The 16,488-nt window shown below is 39.7% G+C and overlaps 1 protein-coding gene across 2 annotated transcripts in view; it reads left to right on the top strand.

Moving 5' to 3' along the window:
* ATRN (attractin) overlaps positions 1–16,488 on the top strand; it is a 148,755-nt gene that overhangs the window by 49,682 nt on the left and 82,585 nt on the right. For both annotated transcript variants that reach the window (XM_059133815.1, XM_059133813.1), the window contains exons 5-6: positions 3,242–3,447; positions 4,527–4,695. In XM_059133815.1, coding sequence (XP_058989798.1) covers positions 3,242–3,447; positions 4,527–4,695 — 375 coding nt within the window. The remainder of the gene's footprint in view (positions 1–3,241; positions 3,448–4,526; positions 4,696–16,488) is intronic.

Raw genomic sequence — 16,488 nt, forward strand, 5'->3', positions numbered from 1 at the left:
GGGATCTTCTGGAGGGGCTTGTTAAGACATGCATCCCTGGCCCTTCTTCAGAGACCAGAGTGCAACAGAGCTGGAGCCTGAGAATCCAGATTTCTGCTAAGCTCCTGGGTGATGCTGCCTCCTCCTGTCCATGGCCCATTGCTCTAGCCATCCATCCAGGCCCCATTCCAGGTTCCCTACAGGTTCTTAGGTACAGTCTTTGCTCTTCCAAGTCTCATAGTAGCAGCCGTGGGGAAGAAGAGAAACTCCAGGGAGGGAGCATCCCTAGAGAGAAGGCAATTCAAATATCCCTTGACACCGGAAACCCTTTGCCCCATCACTGGAGAGCTCTGTTAGCTCTGTGGTCACTATCTTCCCAAGAAATGCATGTTTTTCTTACCCTCATTGGTGTAGGGGAAGCCTTGATCTCTCCTGGAGACCAGAATTAGTATTTATTTATTAAGTGAAGGAATCTTAAGGTTATCCTAAATTTTACTAGCTTTTTGGTTCCAAGATCTCTCTTCTTTAAAAAGGAGCCCTAAACCATTCTGGGGCTTCTAGACCCTTTGAAAAGCCAAATTAAACAATGTTCTTTATTCCCAGAAGAATGCCCAGAAGGACACACATAAAACATTGTTACTCATTTTCTAGGTGTCCTCAGGTTGCACTGAATCGTACCGTTGGACTTGCCTCAACTGGGGGACCCTTGAGTCTAGTACCTACAGCTACTTTGGTGTTGCCTAATTTTCTTCTCAAAGAAGAGAAAAATAGTTATATTTTATTTTCACACAAATTGGCATTTCATCTTATTTCCGAGTCACATTTTAAGCACAAATAATTAGACTAATTTTCTCATTACTCCAATTTAGACATATGCGCAGATGTTTCAATGTATTACCTGCCACTTTCATTTTTCTGAGATTCAAAAATGATTTTTGTGTTTTGAGATTTTATGTAACTGTAATAAGTGATCATAATTAATTTTTGGCACATGAAGTCCACGAATGCCTGAGGGCACTGGAGTGGAGAAGTTGAGGCACAGGGGAAGTTGTGATATTTGTCCTCCCTTAGTTTAGTAGGTGCTAAGGGTTACTCCCTCCTCTTTTCTTTTCAGTAACATGAAGTTTTGGTTGTATGCCATTCCCTGGTATACGGTTAATAAGTGTGTCAGTAGGAAATGATAATTTAACATATTTTTGGTGTGAGGCATAAGGATGAGCACATCGTGGCAATGCTTTACTACAGTTTTATCCTAGACCCTTTGTAAAAACAAAGTGTGATTATTTTAGCCATTTTACCTTAACAAGTCCAATCTGAGATTTAAAGTTTAGTTTTTATAAACCATTGTCTTACAAAGGCCTTTTTCTTAAAAAGATGAAATTGAAGCTTTACTTCTGTGTTTATATTATTGTAGAGATGGTAGATACCACTTTCTAGAGGCTGAGAAGAATGTCATTCAGCTTTTTTTTAAAAGATTTTATTCCTTTATTTGACAGACAGAGATCACAAGTAGGCAGAGAGGCAGGCAGGGGGTGGGGGGAGAAGCAGGCTCCCTGCTGAGCAGTGAGCCCGATGCGGGGTTGGATCCCAGGACCCCGGGATCATGACCTGAGCCGAAGGCAGAGGCTTTAACCCACTTGAACCACCCAGGCACCCCTCATTCAGCTTTTTTAACCAAATACTTTATGTACTTATTCTGCTTACTGGGTCTTGAGAAGTAGATATACATATTTCTTCCATTGTAATTACATAGATTATAAAAATACTGTTTATAAATATTTACAGAATTATAGAATATATTATAAATATGTCATAAACTGATATTTGGGTACAGGTGTAAACATTAATTAGCTTGTTTTTAATAATTGATCCCTGATTTTTTATCAAGCTTTGCTACAAAATTTCTTTTTAGTTTTCTTTGTAGGTCTTAGAAGAAATCTACATTCTTAAAAGTATCCTGATAGTTCCATTATTGTTTTCCCCTTTGAAATGTGAATTATGTCTTCTTAGAGTGCTGTCAATATAGTTATCTTTCTTTTTAAATATTATTATTTGAGGGAGGGAGAGAGCATGAGTGAAGGGGGAAGGGGAGCAGCAGACAGAGGGAGAGAGAGAAGCAGACTCCCCACTGAGCAGGGAGCCTGATGTGGGGCTGGATTGCAGGACTCCAGGATCATGACCTGAGCCAAAGGCAGATGTTTAACTGACTAAACCATCCAGGTGCTCCTCAATATAGTTATCTTTTTATTTTTTAAGATTTTATTTATTTGACAGACAGAGATCACAAGTAGGCAGAGAAGCAAGCAGGAGTGGGGGAGACAGGAAGCAGGTTCCCTGCTAAGCAGAGTGCCTAATGCCGGGCTTGATCCCAGGACCCTGGGATCATGATCTGAGCTGAAGACAGAGGCTCTAACCCACTGAGCTACCCAGGCGCCCCTCAATACAGTTATGTTAAGTTGTGTTATTATGAGATGCATTATAGTTAAACTGTTGAATTAAACTGGTCCTCCCTTTTCTTCCATCTGATATGAGTAGATGACTTATTGAGGAATTTTAAATATACCCCTCTGGGCAATAATCTTTAACTTTCTGAACTTTTAGAAACTGTCCAGAGGTATATACACCATGAGGATGGGTAATTTATTGTTAGTCCTTTGTTTTATCCCCTTCCTCCAAACTTGGAAGCTTGTATTTGACAGTTTTCTTTTTTTTTATTATTATTAGATTTTACTTATTTGAGAGAGAGACTGAGACAGAGCAAGCATGAGCAGGAGGAGGGGCAGAGGGCGAGGGAGAAGCAGACTCCCCACTGAGCAGGGAGTCTGATGCTGGACTCCATATTCCAGGACCCTGGGATCATAACGTGAGCTGAAGGCAGAGGCTTTAAACCACTGAGCCACCCAGATGTCCCATAATTGACAGTTTTCTAATGCCCATCACTAGGGGGGCCACCAAGAACAGCATAGTCATCCCACCTTTGAGAAGCTAAGCCTGCACATTTTGCAAGAATTTCTTCTCCCTTTAAGTTTTTAACTTGCCTTGCCCTGTGAGAATCCAGCAGGATTGGAATTGATTTCATTACCTGTCCTAGCTATGCAGTGTTGACTGACCCTACTTAGGCCAACTGGTAAGTGCCGCCATTATGCTTGTGGATGAACTGGAGAGCCCATGAGAGTCTTAAACCTTGTGTAGGTAAAAATTCTGCTAAATTAATTGAAGTGTTGCTTTGTGTTGATTTCATTCTCCCCCACTGTTTTTATAGTTTTGACATGTGTCCGAACAACTGCTCAGGCCGAGGAGAATGTAAGAGCAGTAATAGCAGCAACACTGTCCAATGTGAATGTTCGGAAAACTGGAAAGGGGAAGCATGCGATATTCCTCACTGTGTCCATGACTGTGGTTTTCCTTATCGAGGCGTTTGCAATTCAAGCGATGTCAGAGGATGCTCCTGCTTCCCCGAGTGGCAGGGTAGGGGCTGCTTTTCTCTTGGTTTTTCTTCCCTTTTACAGCATCTTCCTAGTTGAGTAAATTATACATTGACCTCATTCCTTGCACATATTCCACTTATGTTAATGAGGTATCAGGGAGCATTGAAGTCTTTGCGTTTTGTTATTCAGATTCTTAAAAATCTTTCAATTTCATAGATGTATGGTTGTAGTCTCTTTAGAATTATGGAAGGGGTTTCAACATTCTTTGCAATTCATTCATGAAAATTGGAGGACTTGGTCTCAACCTCAAGAAAATACAGCAGAGAACCAAGCCTAGGAGGTGGGACAAGAACTATCAGTGATAGTATCTCTCAGATAGTATCTCTCAGAAACTTTCAATAAATTCAGAAAAAATTGGGGTCGATTATACAATATCATTCTAAAACAGCAAGTGGAATTACCTGCAGATAGAGAGGTTATCGGAGAAGCTTTAGCAAATTCTTTAAGGTTTGTGTGATAACACCTGTTACTGATTTAGTGTTTTTCTTTATACATGCATCTTTTCTTCAGAGTACTTTTGTTTTGAAAGGAAATGTGTTTGTTTAAATGCTCTCACTTATGTGCTTGGGCCGAAATCAATGAGCTAAGGAATTGAAGTGTTTGAGTACCTATCTCTGTGGAAAGGTAGCAGCAGGAGGCACAGCCCCCAAGAATGGAGTTTCTTGATTTTCCAGGAATTGGATGGTTGTATTATTACTCCCAGGACTAGTCTTTCTTTACCTTTTAACCCTAAAGTTTTTTCATTTGAATCAATAATTTCTTTGTCTACTCTTTCCTCTGAGAGCTGCTGAAGCAAGTATTTCATTACTAAAAAATCCTAACCTGACTGTGGTCAAGTCATCATGAGAAAGTACATGATTTTGAATTATACTGGAGATGACCCTTGGTCACCAGCTTTGAGTGAATCGAAAGAATGAATTAAAGGGCTTTGTCTGACATTTTGATGCTAAAGGAACAACTAAGTATTCTTTAGATAGTTGTTACATTTATATGATTAAATCTTGAAATGCAGTAATTTAAGGCTGCATTTTGTGAAGCTAATTTATTTTATTTTATTAGGTCCTGGATGTTCGATTCCTGTGCCAGCTAACCAGTCATTTTGGACTCGAGAGGAATATTCTAACCTAAAGCTTCCCAGGGCCTCTCACAAAGCTGTGGTCAATGGAAATATAATGTGGGTTGTTGGAGGATATATGTTCAACCACTCAGATTACAACATGGTTCTAGCGTAAGTTGTTTTAAACATTTTTGTAAGAAGCTTACTAGTTTCCCATTTTGAAAATTTAGAGATAAATGAAATCGTCAGTGATTCCATTACCAGAGGAAACTCCCTGTTAGTATTTTAGTAGTACTGTTCCAGAATTTTTTTGACATGTTCTTAGTTTTTGAAGTTGGGAGGCATAAGGAATGCATTGTTATAATAAGCAATAATTAATCTTTTTTAGGTACTATCTCTTTAATTTTTCCTTAGGCTCTATATAAATTGGGGGTTACTTTACCTATAAATTTAATTAGCATTTTTGTAGGTCAGATGGTTTGAATTTATAGTTTGCTAGAGAAAATTATGCCATGGTCTAACACTCGACCCAGAGTTTGCTGGTCCTATGTTACTTATCTTGAAGGGAGAATATATGTTATCACAGTGGAGTTATGAAGTTAGTTATGAAGATTGATTTTAGGGAGAAATTTATGAACACGTACTCATGCCAATTTTGTACTCTGGACATTTTTTCTAGGCATTTTTTATTAATGAATATTGTAAAAAACCAGAATCTGTTCTGTAAGAGATTCTGGAACTATGGCAGTAAAGGCATAGTTTCTGAATCTCAAGTAGTCATTAAAGCATATAGATAACTAGCATAGCAAAATGAAAAAAAAACACATGGGTAACAAAACAAAACTTGGTCAGAAAACAAAACAAAACAAAACTTGGTCAGAAGGTGTCTGCACAGATGAGGGGGGCTAACTATTGACAGCTACAAAGCCTTTGTGGTATTAGAATCTGAGCAGGAGTAAGCAAAGGAGAGCAGGTGGCCAACTGATAGGCTTCTGCATACCTAGAAGAAGTTGCTTTTGAGAATGGCAGTTGGAACTGGAAAGATTTGTATGTTTTGGTAGGGGGTAAGCACAAGGGATCTGTAGTAGGGTCTGAAGGGGCTAGAGCAGTTTGTGCCTTTTTAGCTCCCCAAATGAACTAGCCAGTCTCTTCATGAGAGAAATTTCCACACCAAGAAGAAACTGCTGGGAATAAAATTCAAATTGAAGAGAATAGGGACCATAGAGGAAAAATTAAGAGTGTCCAGGTAACAGTCAGGGAGGGACAGAGCCAGATATCTCAACAAGTAAGCTGCTGTCTTTTGAACACCACACTGTTGACAATAGAAGAGTAAACTAGAGAGCTGAGAAATTAGGAAGATGGTCCTAACCCCCCAGGCCTCTCTTGTAGAAGTTCAGAAAAAAGTAGTTTTACTTAAAATTGAGCAACAGATAAGTATCAAGTTTTAATGACATAGAAAATTAAAAGTTAAAGTAACATAGAAAGGAGAAAGAGACTACCTGGTAGAATAACCCACCACTGTACATGAAAGGATAGTAGAAAAATACACTCATAAAACTGATGAAAGTGAGAACTTACTGTTTCCAAGCAAGCTAAAATACAGGAAGAAAATGATGCAAGACATGAAAGAACAATAGAGTCAGAAGTAGAAAAATCCAGAAATGAGATGGTAGAAGTTAGGAAAGAATTTTTTAAAATTTAATTTTATCTTTTCAGTGTTCCAAGATTCATTGTTTATGAATGCACAGTGCTCCGTGCAATATGTACCCTCCTTAATACCTTCCACCAGGCTTACTTAACCCCCCACCCCCACCCCTCCGAAACCCTCAGTTTGTTTCTCAAGAGTCAACAGTCTCTCACGGCTCATCTCCCCCTCTAATTTCCCCCAATTCACTTTTCCTTTCCTTCTCCTAATGTCCTCCATGTTATTCCTTAAGCTCCACAAGTAATTGAAACCATATGATAATTGACTCTCTCTGCTTGACTTATTTCACTCAGCATAATCTCCTCCAATCCTGTCTGTGTCCATATAAAAGTTGGGTATTCATCCTTTCAGATGGAGGTATAATACTCCATTGTATGTATGGACCATATCCTCTATAAACAACTCCTCAAACTCAACACTCAAAAAACAGATAATCATGTCAAAAAATGGGCAGAAGATATGAACAGACACTTCTCCAAAGAAGACATACAAATGGCTAACAGACTCATGAAAAAATGTTCATCATTATTAGCCATCAGGGAGATTCAAATCAAAACCACATTGAGAGACTACCTTACACCAGTTAGAATGGCCAAAATTAAGAAGACAGTAAACAACAAGTGTTGGAGAGGATGTGGAGAAAGGGGAACCCTCTTACACTGTTGGTGGGAATGCAAAATGGTGCAGCCACTTTGGAAAACAGCGTGGAGATTCCTTAAGAAATTATAAGTAGAGCTACCTATGACCCTGCAATTGCCCTACTGGGTATTTACCCCAAAGATACAGATGTAGTGAAAAGAAGGGCCATCTGTACCCCAGTGTTCATAGCAGCAATGGCCATGGTCGCCAAACTGTGGAAAGAGCCAAGATATCTTCAACAGACGAATGGAAAAAGAATTTTAAAATGATTTCAGAATTGAAGACAAACCCAGGAGAAACACAAAGTAAATAAGATACTCCTTTCTTTTTTTTTTTTTTAAAGGTTTATTTCTTTATTTTAGAGGGAGAGCATGGGTGCACACAAACACATGAGCAGGGCGAGGTGCAAAGGGAGAGGGAGAGAAGCAGACTCCTTACTAAGTGTGGAGCCTGATATGGGGCTCAACCTCACGACCCCAAGATCATGACATGAGCTGAAACCAAGAGTCAAATATTTAACAGATTAAGCCACCCAGGTGCGCCAATTCTCCTTTAGTAATAGAATATGAAAAAGGAAATTATTAAAAGTCACAAAGAAATGAAGGTCAGTTTCCCCTATTCTTTATGGTAAGTACAGCTAAAAATCCTGGATTATATGTAATGCAAACATGGGAAAACTCTAAAAGGTAGAAAGAAGGCAGTCTGGCCAGAGACCTCGGGACCCAGGGAAAGAGGTAACGGCAAATTCCAGGGGTTTTCTTTTTGTCTCATGTATCTCAGATTTGTGGTTGGGAAAAGCAGCAGTCTGGAAATACCAGTAGGCACAAGCCAAAAAAGCCCCAAGAACAAGCCCGCCTGTTCTCTCTAGCCAAAGGACTAGGAAGGGGGCAGCTTAGCAAGACAGAAAACTTTTAGACACAAATAGCTGCTCTACTATAGCCAAACACTACAGAAAGAACTGTGGCCTTGCCTTCATTGCTGTCAGCAAAGTCCAAGTATAGAGTCTAGATTTTCACTTGCCAGGATCTGGTGAGGTACTCCAACCACTCTCCAGCTGCCAGTGTTAGAAAAGGCCTATTAGGGAGCTGGGACTTTCTCAGCAATCTAGTGTTAATGTAACCTAGTTAATGTTTAGCCTTTTGGTTTTTGTTTTTGCATGTTATTTGCCTACAGTCTTAATCTCTGAAAGCCAGTTAGGGAACTGGGACTTTGTTCTCCACCAGGCAGTAATGAGGCCTCCCCCACCCCTGTGATATCAGTGGAGCCCCTGTAGGGAGCCTGGATTCTACCCCACCTGGCAGTAACAGCTGGAATGAGTTGGCCTTCCCCCTTCCCTACTGGGGTGTCAGAGGAGGCCTGCTGTAACGGTAGATTTAAATTAAATCCAGTCTCTGGCCATGATACCCAAAATGTTCAGATTTCAATTGAAGATCATTTCTCATGTGAGGAGCTGGGAAAATCTCAACTTGAGGGAAAAAAAGGCAGTTGAGATGCTGACAGCAAGATGACATAGATATTAGAATTATCTGACAAGATTTTAAAGCAGCCATTATAAAAATGCCTCTGTGTGCAATTATAGACCTACTTGAAATGAATAATGGAGCCTCATTAAAGAAAGAGAAGATGTAAGGAAGAATAAGATGGAAATTTTAGAACTGAAAAATACAGTAACCACAACAAATATGTCACTGGATAGGGTCGGCAGCAGAATGGAGAGGACAGAAGAAAGAGTCAGTGAACTTGAAGATAGAATAATAAAATATAAAATCCTCAATCTGAACCAGAGATAAAATAGAATGCTTAAAAAAATGAATAGAACTTCAGAGATCTGGGGACCATAACAAAAAATTTTAACATTTCTGTCACTGGAGGAGCCCTGGAAGGAGAGGAGCAAGAGAGAGTGTCTGAAAAAGTACTTGAAGAAATAATGGCTGAGAATTGTCCAAATTTGGCAGAAGACATCCATGTACATGCAAGAATTTGGGTGACCTCCAGAAATCCTTGGCTCCCACAGGGGTTCATGATCCACTGGTTTTGTCTCAGTCTTGCTCTCATTTTCCTGCTCAGCCACCATATTTCTTTTCATTCTTCAAATTCCTACCACATTTTCTCCTGTTTTCATTTTCAGCTATTGGCCTTGCTTCCTGTTTCTATTTTGAAAGGGAGCTGTTATCTGAAGAGGACTTAACACAAACTCCCACCACCATATTTAGCTGTTACCTATATCTGTGCTCATTTATCCTGCCTTCTGTTTCTGTGCATCAGCACTGTCCAGTGGGGCACTTTCCTGTCACTAGCCACATGTGGTCACTGAGCTTGAAATGTGGCTAATGTGACCAAGGAGCTGAACTTTAAAATTTCAATTCTTAGTCCTTGTCATACTTGATCTTATACCAACATTTGATGTAATTAATCCCTCCTTTACTTTTCTTTTTTTTAAAAAAGATTTATTTATTCTATTGAGAGAGAGCTTGCGCTTGCTTGAGTGTGCACTCAAGTGCACACTTAAGTGTGGTGAGGGAGGAGTAGGGGGAGGGAGAGAATCCCCAAGCCATCTCTCCACTGAGTGCAGAACCTGATGCAGGACTTGATCCCAGGAACCTGAGATCATGTCCTGAGCTGAAATCGGGGTGGATGCTCAATCGACTGAGCCACCAAGGCACCCCCTCCCTTCACTTCTAAACACTTTCTTCAGTTGGCTCCCAGGTTTCTGTATTCTCTTGATATTTGTTCCAACTGCTTATTACTTTCTCAGCCTCTTTATCTGGTTCCTCTGGTTCCACTGACTTCTGAATGATGATGTGACCCCGGGCTCAGCTCTTGGTCCTCTTCTGTGAGAGTTTATATTTGCTCTCTGGTGATCTCATGTAATATCTTGGCCTCTATGTTCATGATTCCCAGATTTATATCTGCATCCTAGACTTTTCACCTGAACCCATATTGCCATTCCTTTATTTCACATCTCAGTCTTTTGCCTCTCTAAGAGGTATCTTGAACTCTCTGCTTCCAAAACTGATCTTTCCTCCAGGCCAGTACTTGCCCCAGATGTCCCTATCTCAGTTAATGATTATTTCATACTTCTGTTTGCTTAATCCCAACATTGGAGCTATCCTTGACTTCTTGTTTTTTCACTCGCCATATCAGTGCGTAGATTAGCTATCCCTTGCTGCATAACAAATGACCACAAACCTAGCAGCTCAAGACAGCATACATTTATTCCCTCATAGTTTCTGCTGGTCAGGAGTCTGGGTATGTCTTAACTGGGTGCTCTTCAGTCAGGGTGTCACCTGGCCTGTGTTCTCATCTAGAGGTTCAACTGGGGAAGAGTCTACTTCCAAGCTCACTAGAGTTTTTGGCATAATCCATTTCCTTGAGGGCCCCAACTTCTTGCTGGCTGTCAAGTAGAGGTTGCCCTTAACTCCTGAAGGCTGCCCGCATTTCCTTATCACTTTGACTTCCCTAGTGTGGCTGCTTGCTTCATTAGGTCACCAGAAGAGTCTCTTTCTAGACTGAGTCTCCTGGCAGGACAGATGTTATGGAAATGACATCTCATCATCTTTGCCATGTTCACTTTGATTAGAAGCAAGTCATAGGCCCTGCTCACACTTGAGGGGAGGGTTTTATATATGGGTATGAATACCCAGAAGCAGAGGTCATGAGGATCACCACCCTGGTGGCTGTCTGCTACAGAATGTCAGCAGGTCTTGGAGGTCTTGTTAGCTTGACCTTTTAAAAAATCTCTCCTCACTCTAACCACTTTTCACTACTTCTCATGCCACCACCCTGAGAAGTAAGGTAAAATTAAAGGTGTGAAAGTGCTTGTCCCTTTGGCTATTGTACAGATATTATGAGAGTCAAGTATTCTACCATTTATGTGATTTTTACACTTGTATTTGGCATCATCTTCTCTCAAAGCAAAAAAAATCTGGGAGTGATTTTGATCCTCTCCTTCACCTCCTCATATGCTAATCTCGTCAAGCCCACCGGATACATGTCATATTCATTCATTTCCCTCTGCGACCATCCTGCCATTATTGCTCACCTAGACTTCAGCAGTAGATTCCTAGCAATCTGTGTGTTTCTATGCACCTCCCCTTTTTAAAAAGATTTTATTAGAGAGAGAGAGAAAGAAGGTGCACACTATTAAGGGGAACAGGAGAGGGAGAAGCAGGCTCCCCACCAAGTAGGGAGCTGGATGTGGGGCTTGATCCCAGGACCCTGGGATTATGATCTGAGCCAAAGGCAGACACTCAGCTGAGCCATTCAGGTGCCCCTCCATGCATCCCTTTTAATCCATTTTTAAAATATCAACTGGGGTGATTTTTTAAAAAGTGTGACTTGTATCATTTACTATTTTCTTAAAACCCATCATTGGCTTTTCCTATTGGACCTAATGGGCCTACCTGATCTGACTCCGCTCACCTTCCCAGACTCCTGCCTCCTCAACCTTCTAGCTTTACCTAATACTCTCTATGTGTGTCCTTACTCTAAAGGTCTTTGTGCTTACCCCTCCCTTTGGTCCAGACTCCTCTGGTGTTGTAGCACAGGGCTGTTTTCTTCTCACCTGTTAGATCTCAGTTAACTGTACCTTAAGAGATCTTCCCTGATCATCCAGTTCTGGCAGGTTCTCCCTGTTCTTTTTCTTTGTTCTCATTTCCTTTAGAGCAGTGGGCATCATTTTTAATGTTGTGTATGCCCCTTGTTGCATTTGCTCATTTTTTGCCTTTTCCACTATATGTTCTCTGAGGTTAGAGAGCTTGTTTGCTCACTCAGCTCAGAGCTCAGCTCATAGAATGTGCTCAAATAAGTGTTTATCAGGGGAATAAGAGAGTAAATGAATTATTTATTTCCTTCACACATACTTGTTCCTGGAAATATTAATGTTATCTCTTGCTTTTATGTGACTGGTACACCTCACAGGCCACATTTGTTTGTAATATTTTTTCTGCTTGTACTTGGTCAAAACATGATTTTTACAACTTTACGTGTTTCATGTAAAAAATTCATATAGTTTCAAATAAATTTTTACTAACTCATGCAAAGTAAAAACACAGTGATTCCTTTTAGAGGAACTATTTCTGGAACTGAGATTATAAATTTTATCATCATTTATATTCTTACGCAAACATATTTCAGCAGTTGAGCTTACTGTTTTTTCCACAACCCTGTTAACCCAAAACTTTTAAGTTGCATTAAAAAGCAGTCCCCATTTTATGTCACCCAAGAGTCTTCTTAGACAAATGATCCTGGTCTTCTGGGTTAAAATTTTCTTTTTATAAAGATTTTTATCTGTTCATTTGACAGATCACAAGTAGGCAGAGAGTCAGGCAGAGAGAGAGAGAGGAGGAAGGAGGCTCCCCGCTCAGCAGAGAGCCCAATGCGGGGCTTGATCCCAGGACCCCAGGATCATGACCAGAGCCGAAGGCACAGGCTTCAACCCACTGAGCCACCCAGGAATCCTGGATTATGATTTTCAATTGAAACTTCATCACTGAATTTCCTTCCTTTAAGCAAAAAAGTGTTTTAAAAAAATGTCTAAAAAGAAAAAGTAAGGAGGCACCTAGGTGGCTTAGTTGGTTAATCATCCAACTCTTGATTTCAGCTCAGGTCATAATCTCAGGGTTGTGGGATCGAGCCACACATTGGGCTCTATGTTGAGTGTGGAGCCTGCATAAGATTCTCTCTCTCTCTCTCTGCCCCTCCCCACCCCACTCAGACTCTCTCTCTCTTTAAAAAAAAAAAAAAAAAAAAAAAAATTAAAACAAAGATTGAACAGCAAGTAACCAAACGAGGAAGGAGTATCACCTAATCCAGTAAACTTTAAAACAGACTCACAGGAACCATACAACTGACCCCTTTTTTGCCCCGCAGAAATCATATGGCTGAGATTCTGAGAGCTCTTACACCAGTCTTACACCAGTCTAACACAAATCTGAAAGATGCAAACTGAGTGGGGATCATTGTTATTTCACTCTCTTAATTGAAGAGTAGAAGATATTGTTGCTGGGCAACACTGGGTGAAAAGAGGGAAAGACCTCTCTCTGCCCAAAAGTCAGGGTCGCTTCTAATTTGGGCTATGCCTTGACCCAGGACACTCCAAGGAGAGCAGAGTCTGGGTGATTTATTCTAATAGACTGTATGCTCCTCCATCTGAGCCCCAGTACATCCTCAGATTTCAGAACAGTGGTTAGAACATAAAATATCAGCTCTCACACTACAGCTAGGATAGAAGGCTAAAGTTTTCTTAGACATTGCAGAAAAAGAATTAAGAAATCATCCACGCTTTGCAGATGTCTGGAGAGCAGACCACAAGCATGACGAAAGAAATAACATTGTAGTTAACACAAATATCCTATGATGAGAAAATAAAGAGGAAGGAAACAGCATGTAAATGCTGACAGCTGATCATAGAGGAAAAATGAGAGAGATTGCTTCCAACTGCTTGATGCTGCACATCACCTTAATGAGAATTCAAATTTAAAAAAATAGACATGAAAATGATAATAATGCAATGAAATGGAAGATTATACATCCAAGGAAATGTAAATAAATTACGTATCGCAGAAACTGGAATGAAAATCGAATCACTGACAGCTTTATAGACATTCCAACGAATACTGATTGAAATAATTAGAAAGCAAAGACACACAGAAGACTGGACATCCAATATAAAGGTAGTTGCTGTCACTGAAGAAAAGAACCAAACAAATAGGACAGATGGATTGAAATAGCACAAGAGGTTTCAGGAAAAGTATATAGCTGTTCCACAACAAGACCGGATTTGATCAAGTTATTGAACTTTTGGCATAAAGGACAGATTCTTGGGTGGGAAGCCTCAGGGAGTTCTGTGCCTCCTCTGGCTGGGGTCACAGTCAATCTGCAGAGAGCCTTCACTGTGGTCTTAGATGGTCAGACACTGTGATTGGAATACCAGGCCATTGTGGGTGGTGGAGTGTGTGCCCTGTGTCATCATGGTCATCATGAGACCGACCAGCAAGGAGGTGTGTGAGAGAGAGATGGCTGCAGCTCTGGAAGACACCTGTTACTGAATTCCTGAAGTTTGTCTTTGCTTATCTGCTTGTCCACGTCTTAGAACTAGTTCAGTATTCTGAACAATTTCTTATGTTTTATTGCATCAATATTTATCTTAACTTGTGTTTGCTTCTCTGGGTTGTGAAAAGAGTCACAACCTGTTATGTAAGATCTTTTGGCAGTTCATCTGTGCCGGGTTATTGAACCTGCCAGTGCCTTAGTGTCTCTGACAAGCTCTTGAGCTAAACTGTCATTGACTAGGAGGAGCAAAATGCATTAAGAAACAGATTGAGCACCCTCTGTGTCACTTGAAAGAGAGGGAGATTAAGTCATCTAGAGATTTGGGCTCCCTCTGTTTCTTTTCTCTCTTTCAACTTTACAGAGACTGGCCTCTGGCTTGACCATTAGGTGTATTATGTGTTTTCAGAAGCCATGCTAGTCCTCAGGAGAGCCATTACACAGCCAGAGGTCCATAAAAGTATTATAGTGCTACGTAGCCCATTTTGTAAAGACATTAGCCTGTTTGGATTATAGTTATTTCTACCTAAGTAAAATATAATATTATGACTTTCAAAGGTAGTGAGAGAGAGAGAAGAAGGGAGGGAGAGAAAGGGAGGAGGAGAGAGAATGGGAGTGACAGAGTTCTTCAGGCTCCCAAACAGAAAAACAGACCACAGAAAAACAGGAAAAATCAGAATGGCCTTGGGTTTCTCCATCACAGCATTCACTACCAGTATTATTTCAAGGGAACAGCATCTTCAAAGTTCTGACAGCAAGAAAGGATGACCCAAGATATTATACCCAGTCAAGATGTCATTCAGCTCTAAAGTGAGCAAGCAGATATTCTTAAACACCAGAGAATTTAGGGAAAGGAGCACATAGGAGCTTCTCTAGAAAATAACCACTTGGCAACAAAATCTGGCCAAGTAAGAATTAAAGACTCAAGGAGAAGTTGTGGTAAGAGGATAGTGAGGAGATTGCTTCACCTAAAAGAAAGGCCTGGTACTAAAGAAGTATGAAATCACAGTTATCGAGTGGGATGTGAGTATGCAAACCTGGACAGTGTAAAAATTATTTGACAAAAATTGGGAGAAGAAATGAGAGGAAATGTGAGTGCTAAAGTTTTCAACTTTCAAGGCTGGAAGTTAATGGATTCTGTCCAAAATTAACTTAATTTTGTATGTAACTTAAAAACTAAAGTTAATCCAACTTCTAAATAATTATTCATGTGTTTTTAAAAATGTGGAATATTGAAATAATACATCAAATCATAGCTGGTATTAATGTAGCATTCATATTCAGTAAATGTCGCCATTTTGTTTTAGATCATGCATAAAATCTTTAAGTCAAAAGGAAAGGTTCAGAGAATAATAATGAATACTAATGCATATGCCACCTAAGTTTGGAAATAAGACATTGCTAATATAATTAAAGACCCCTGCATGTTCCACCCCAATCTCAAAGATAACCAATGTCCAGATTTTTTGGTGTTTGTTCATATACATATCTTTACACTTTTAGTATATATGAACAATATATAGAATTAATAAATTAACTGTTTTTAGTCATTAAAGAAACAGTATTCTGCAGTTTGATTTTTTTAGCTTACCATTGTTTTGAGACTTATGTTGAGAAGGTGTTCAGGTGTATTTATTTTTCACTCTATAATTCTATTAGATAGATATACCACAATTTATTAATCCATTTTCTATTGATGGACATTTATTTGTATTCTTTTTTGCTTATTATGTTGATAATAAGACTTTCTTATATCTTCTTGTTCACATAATAATGTTTTTCATGATAAAACAAACTTGGATTATTCAGGAAAACTTAGAAAAAATAACATTTAGAGTAGAATAATAGCATTGGTTTCCTTTTGATATCTCTTTTCTATTAAATTATATAAAATTAACACTGTTTATTAAAAGTATCTAGAGGATGATCCCCTTTGTATAAATGTATATTGTCAATGTATTCTATTTGTTATATATACATGGAAAAATGTCTGGAATGATGTTAACTTAATGTTTAATGCCATGATAGCCTAGTTTTCTTGAAAATACGACTTTAAAAAAATCAGTTAGGAGTGCTTGGGTGGCTCAGTGGGTTAAGCCTCTGCCTTTGGCTCAGGTCATGGTCTCAGGGTCCTGGGATCAAGCCCCACATCAGGCTCTCTGCTCAGCAGGGAGCCTGCTTCCCCCCCCCACCCCCCCGCCGGCCTGCCTCTTTGCCTACTTGTGATCTCTCTCTCTGTCAAATAAATAAAATCTTAACCAACTGAGCCACCCAGGCGTCCCTCAAATAAATAAAATCTTAAAAAAAAAATCAGTTAGATAAAGAAAAGGAAAAGTTAGGAATTTTCTTTTACTTAATCATCATTCCTTTTTCAGTACCTATCTTCAATTTCACATGACTAAATGAAAGAGAAGTTACAGCAGTAAATACCCCTTCTGTGTAACGCAACTTGCAAGTGATTTAGACCGTGTGTAGAAGAGGTTTTCAGGAAGTGTTAGAAGCTTCGAGTAGCTTTGTTTTCCCTTGTCCCCAGGTTGTGCAGCCCAGCCCCCCTTCTCAAGTTCTGACTT

Source organism: Mustela lutreola, chromosome 9, assembly GCF_030435805.1.
Source record: "Mustela lutreola isolate mMusLut2 chromosome 9, mMusLut2.pri, whole genome shotgun sequence".
Classification (NCBI taxonomy): domain Eukaryota; kingdom Metazoa; phylum Chordata; class Mammalia; order Carnivora; family Mustelidae; genus Mustela; species Mustela lutreola.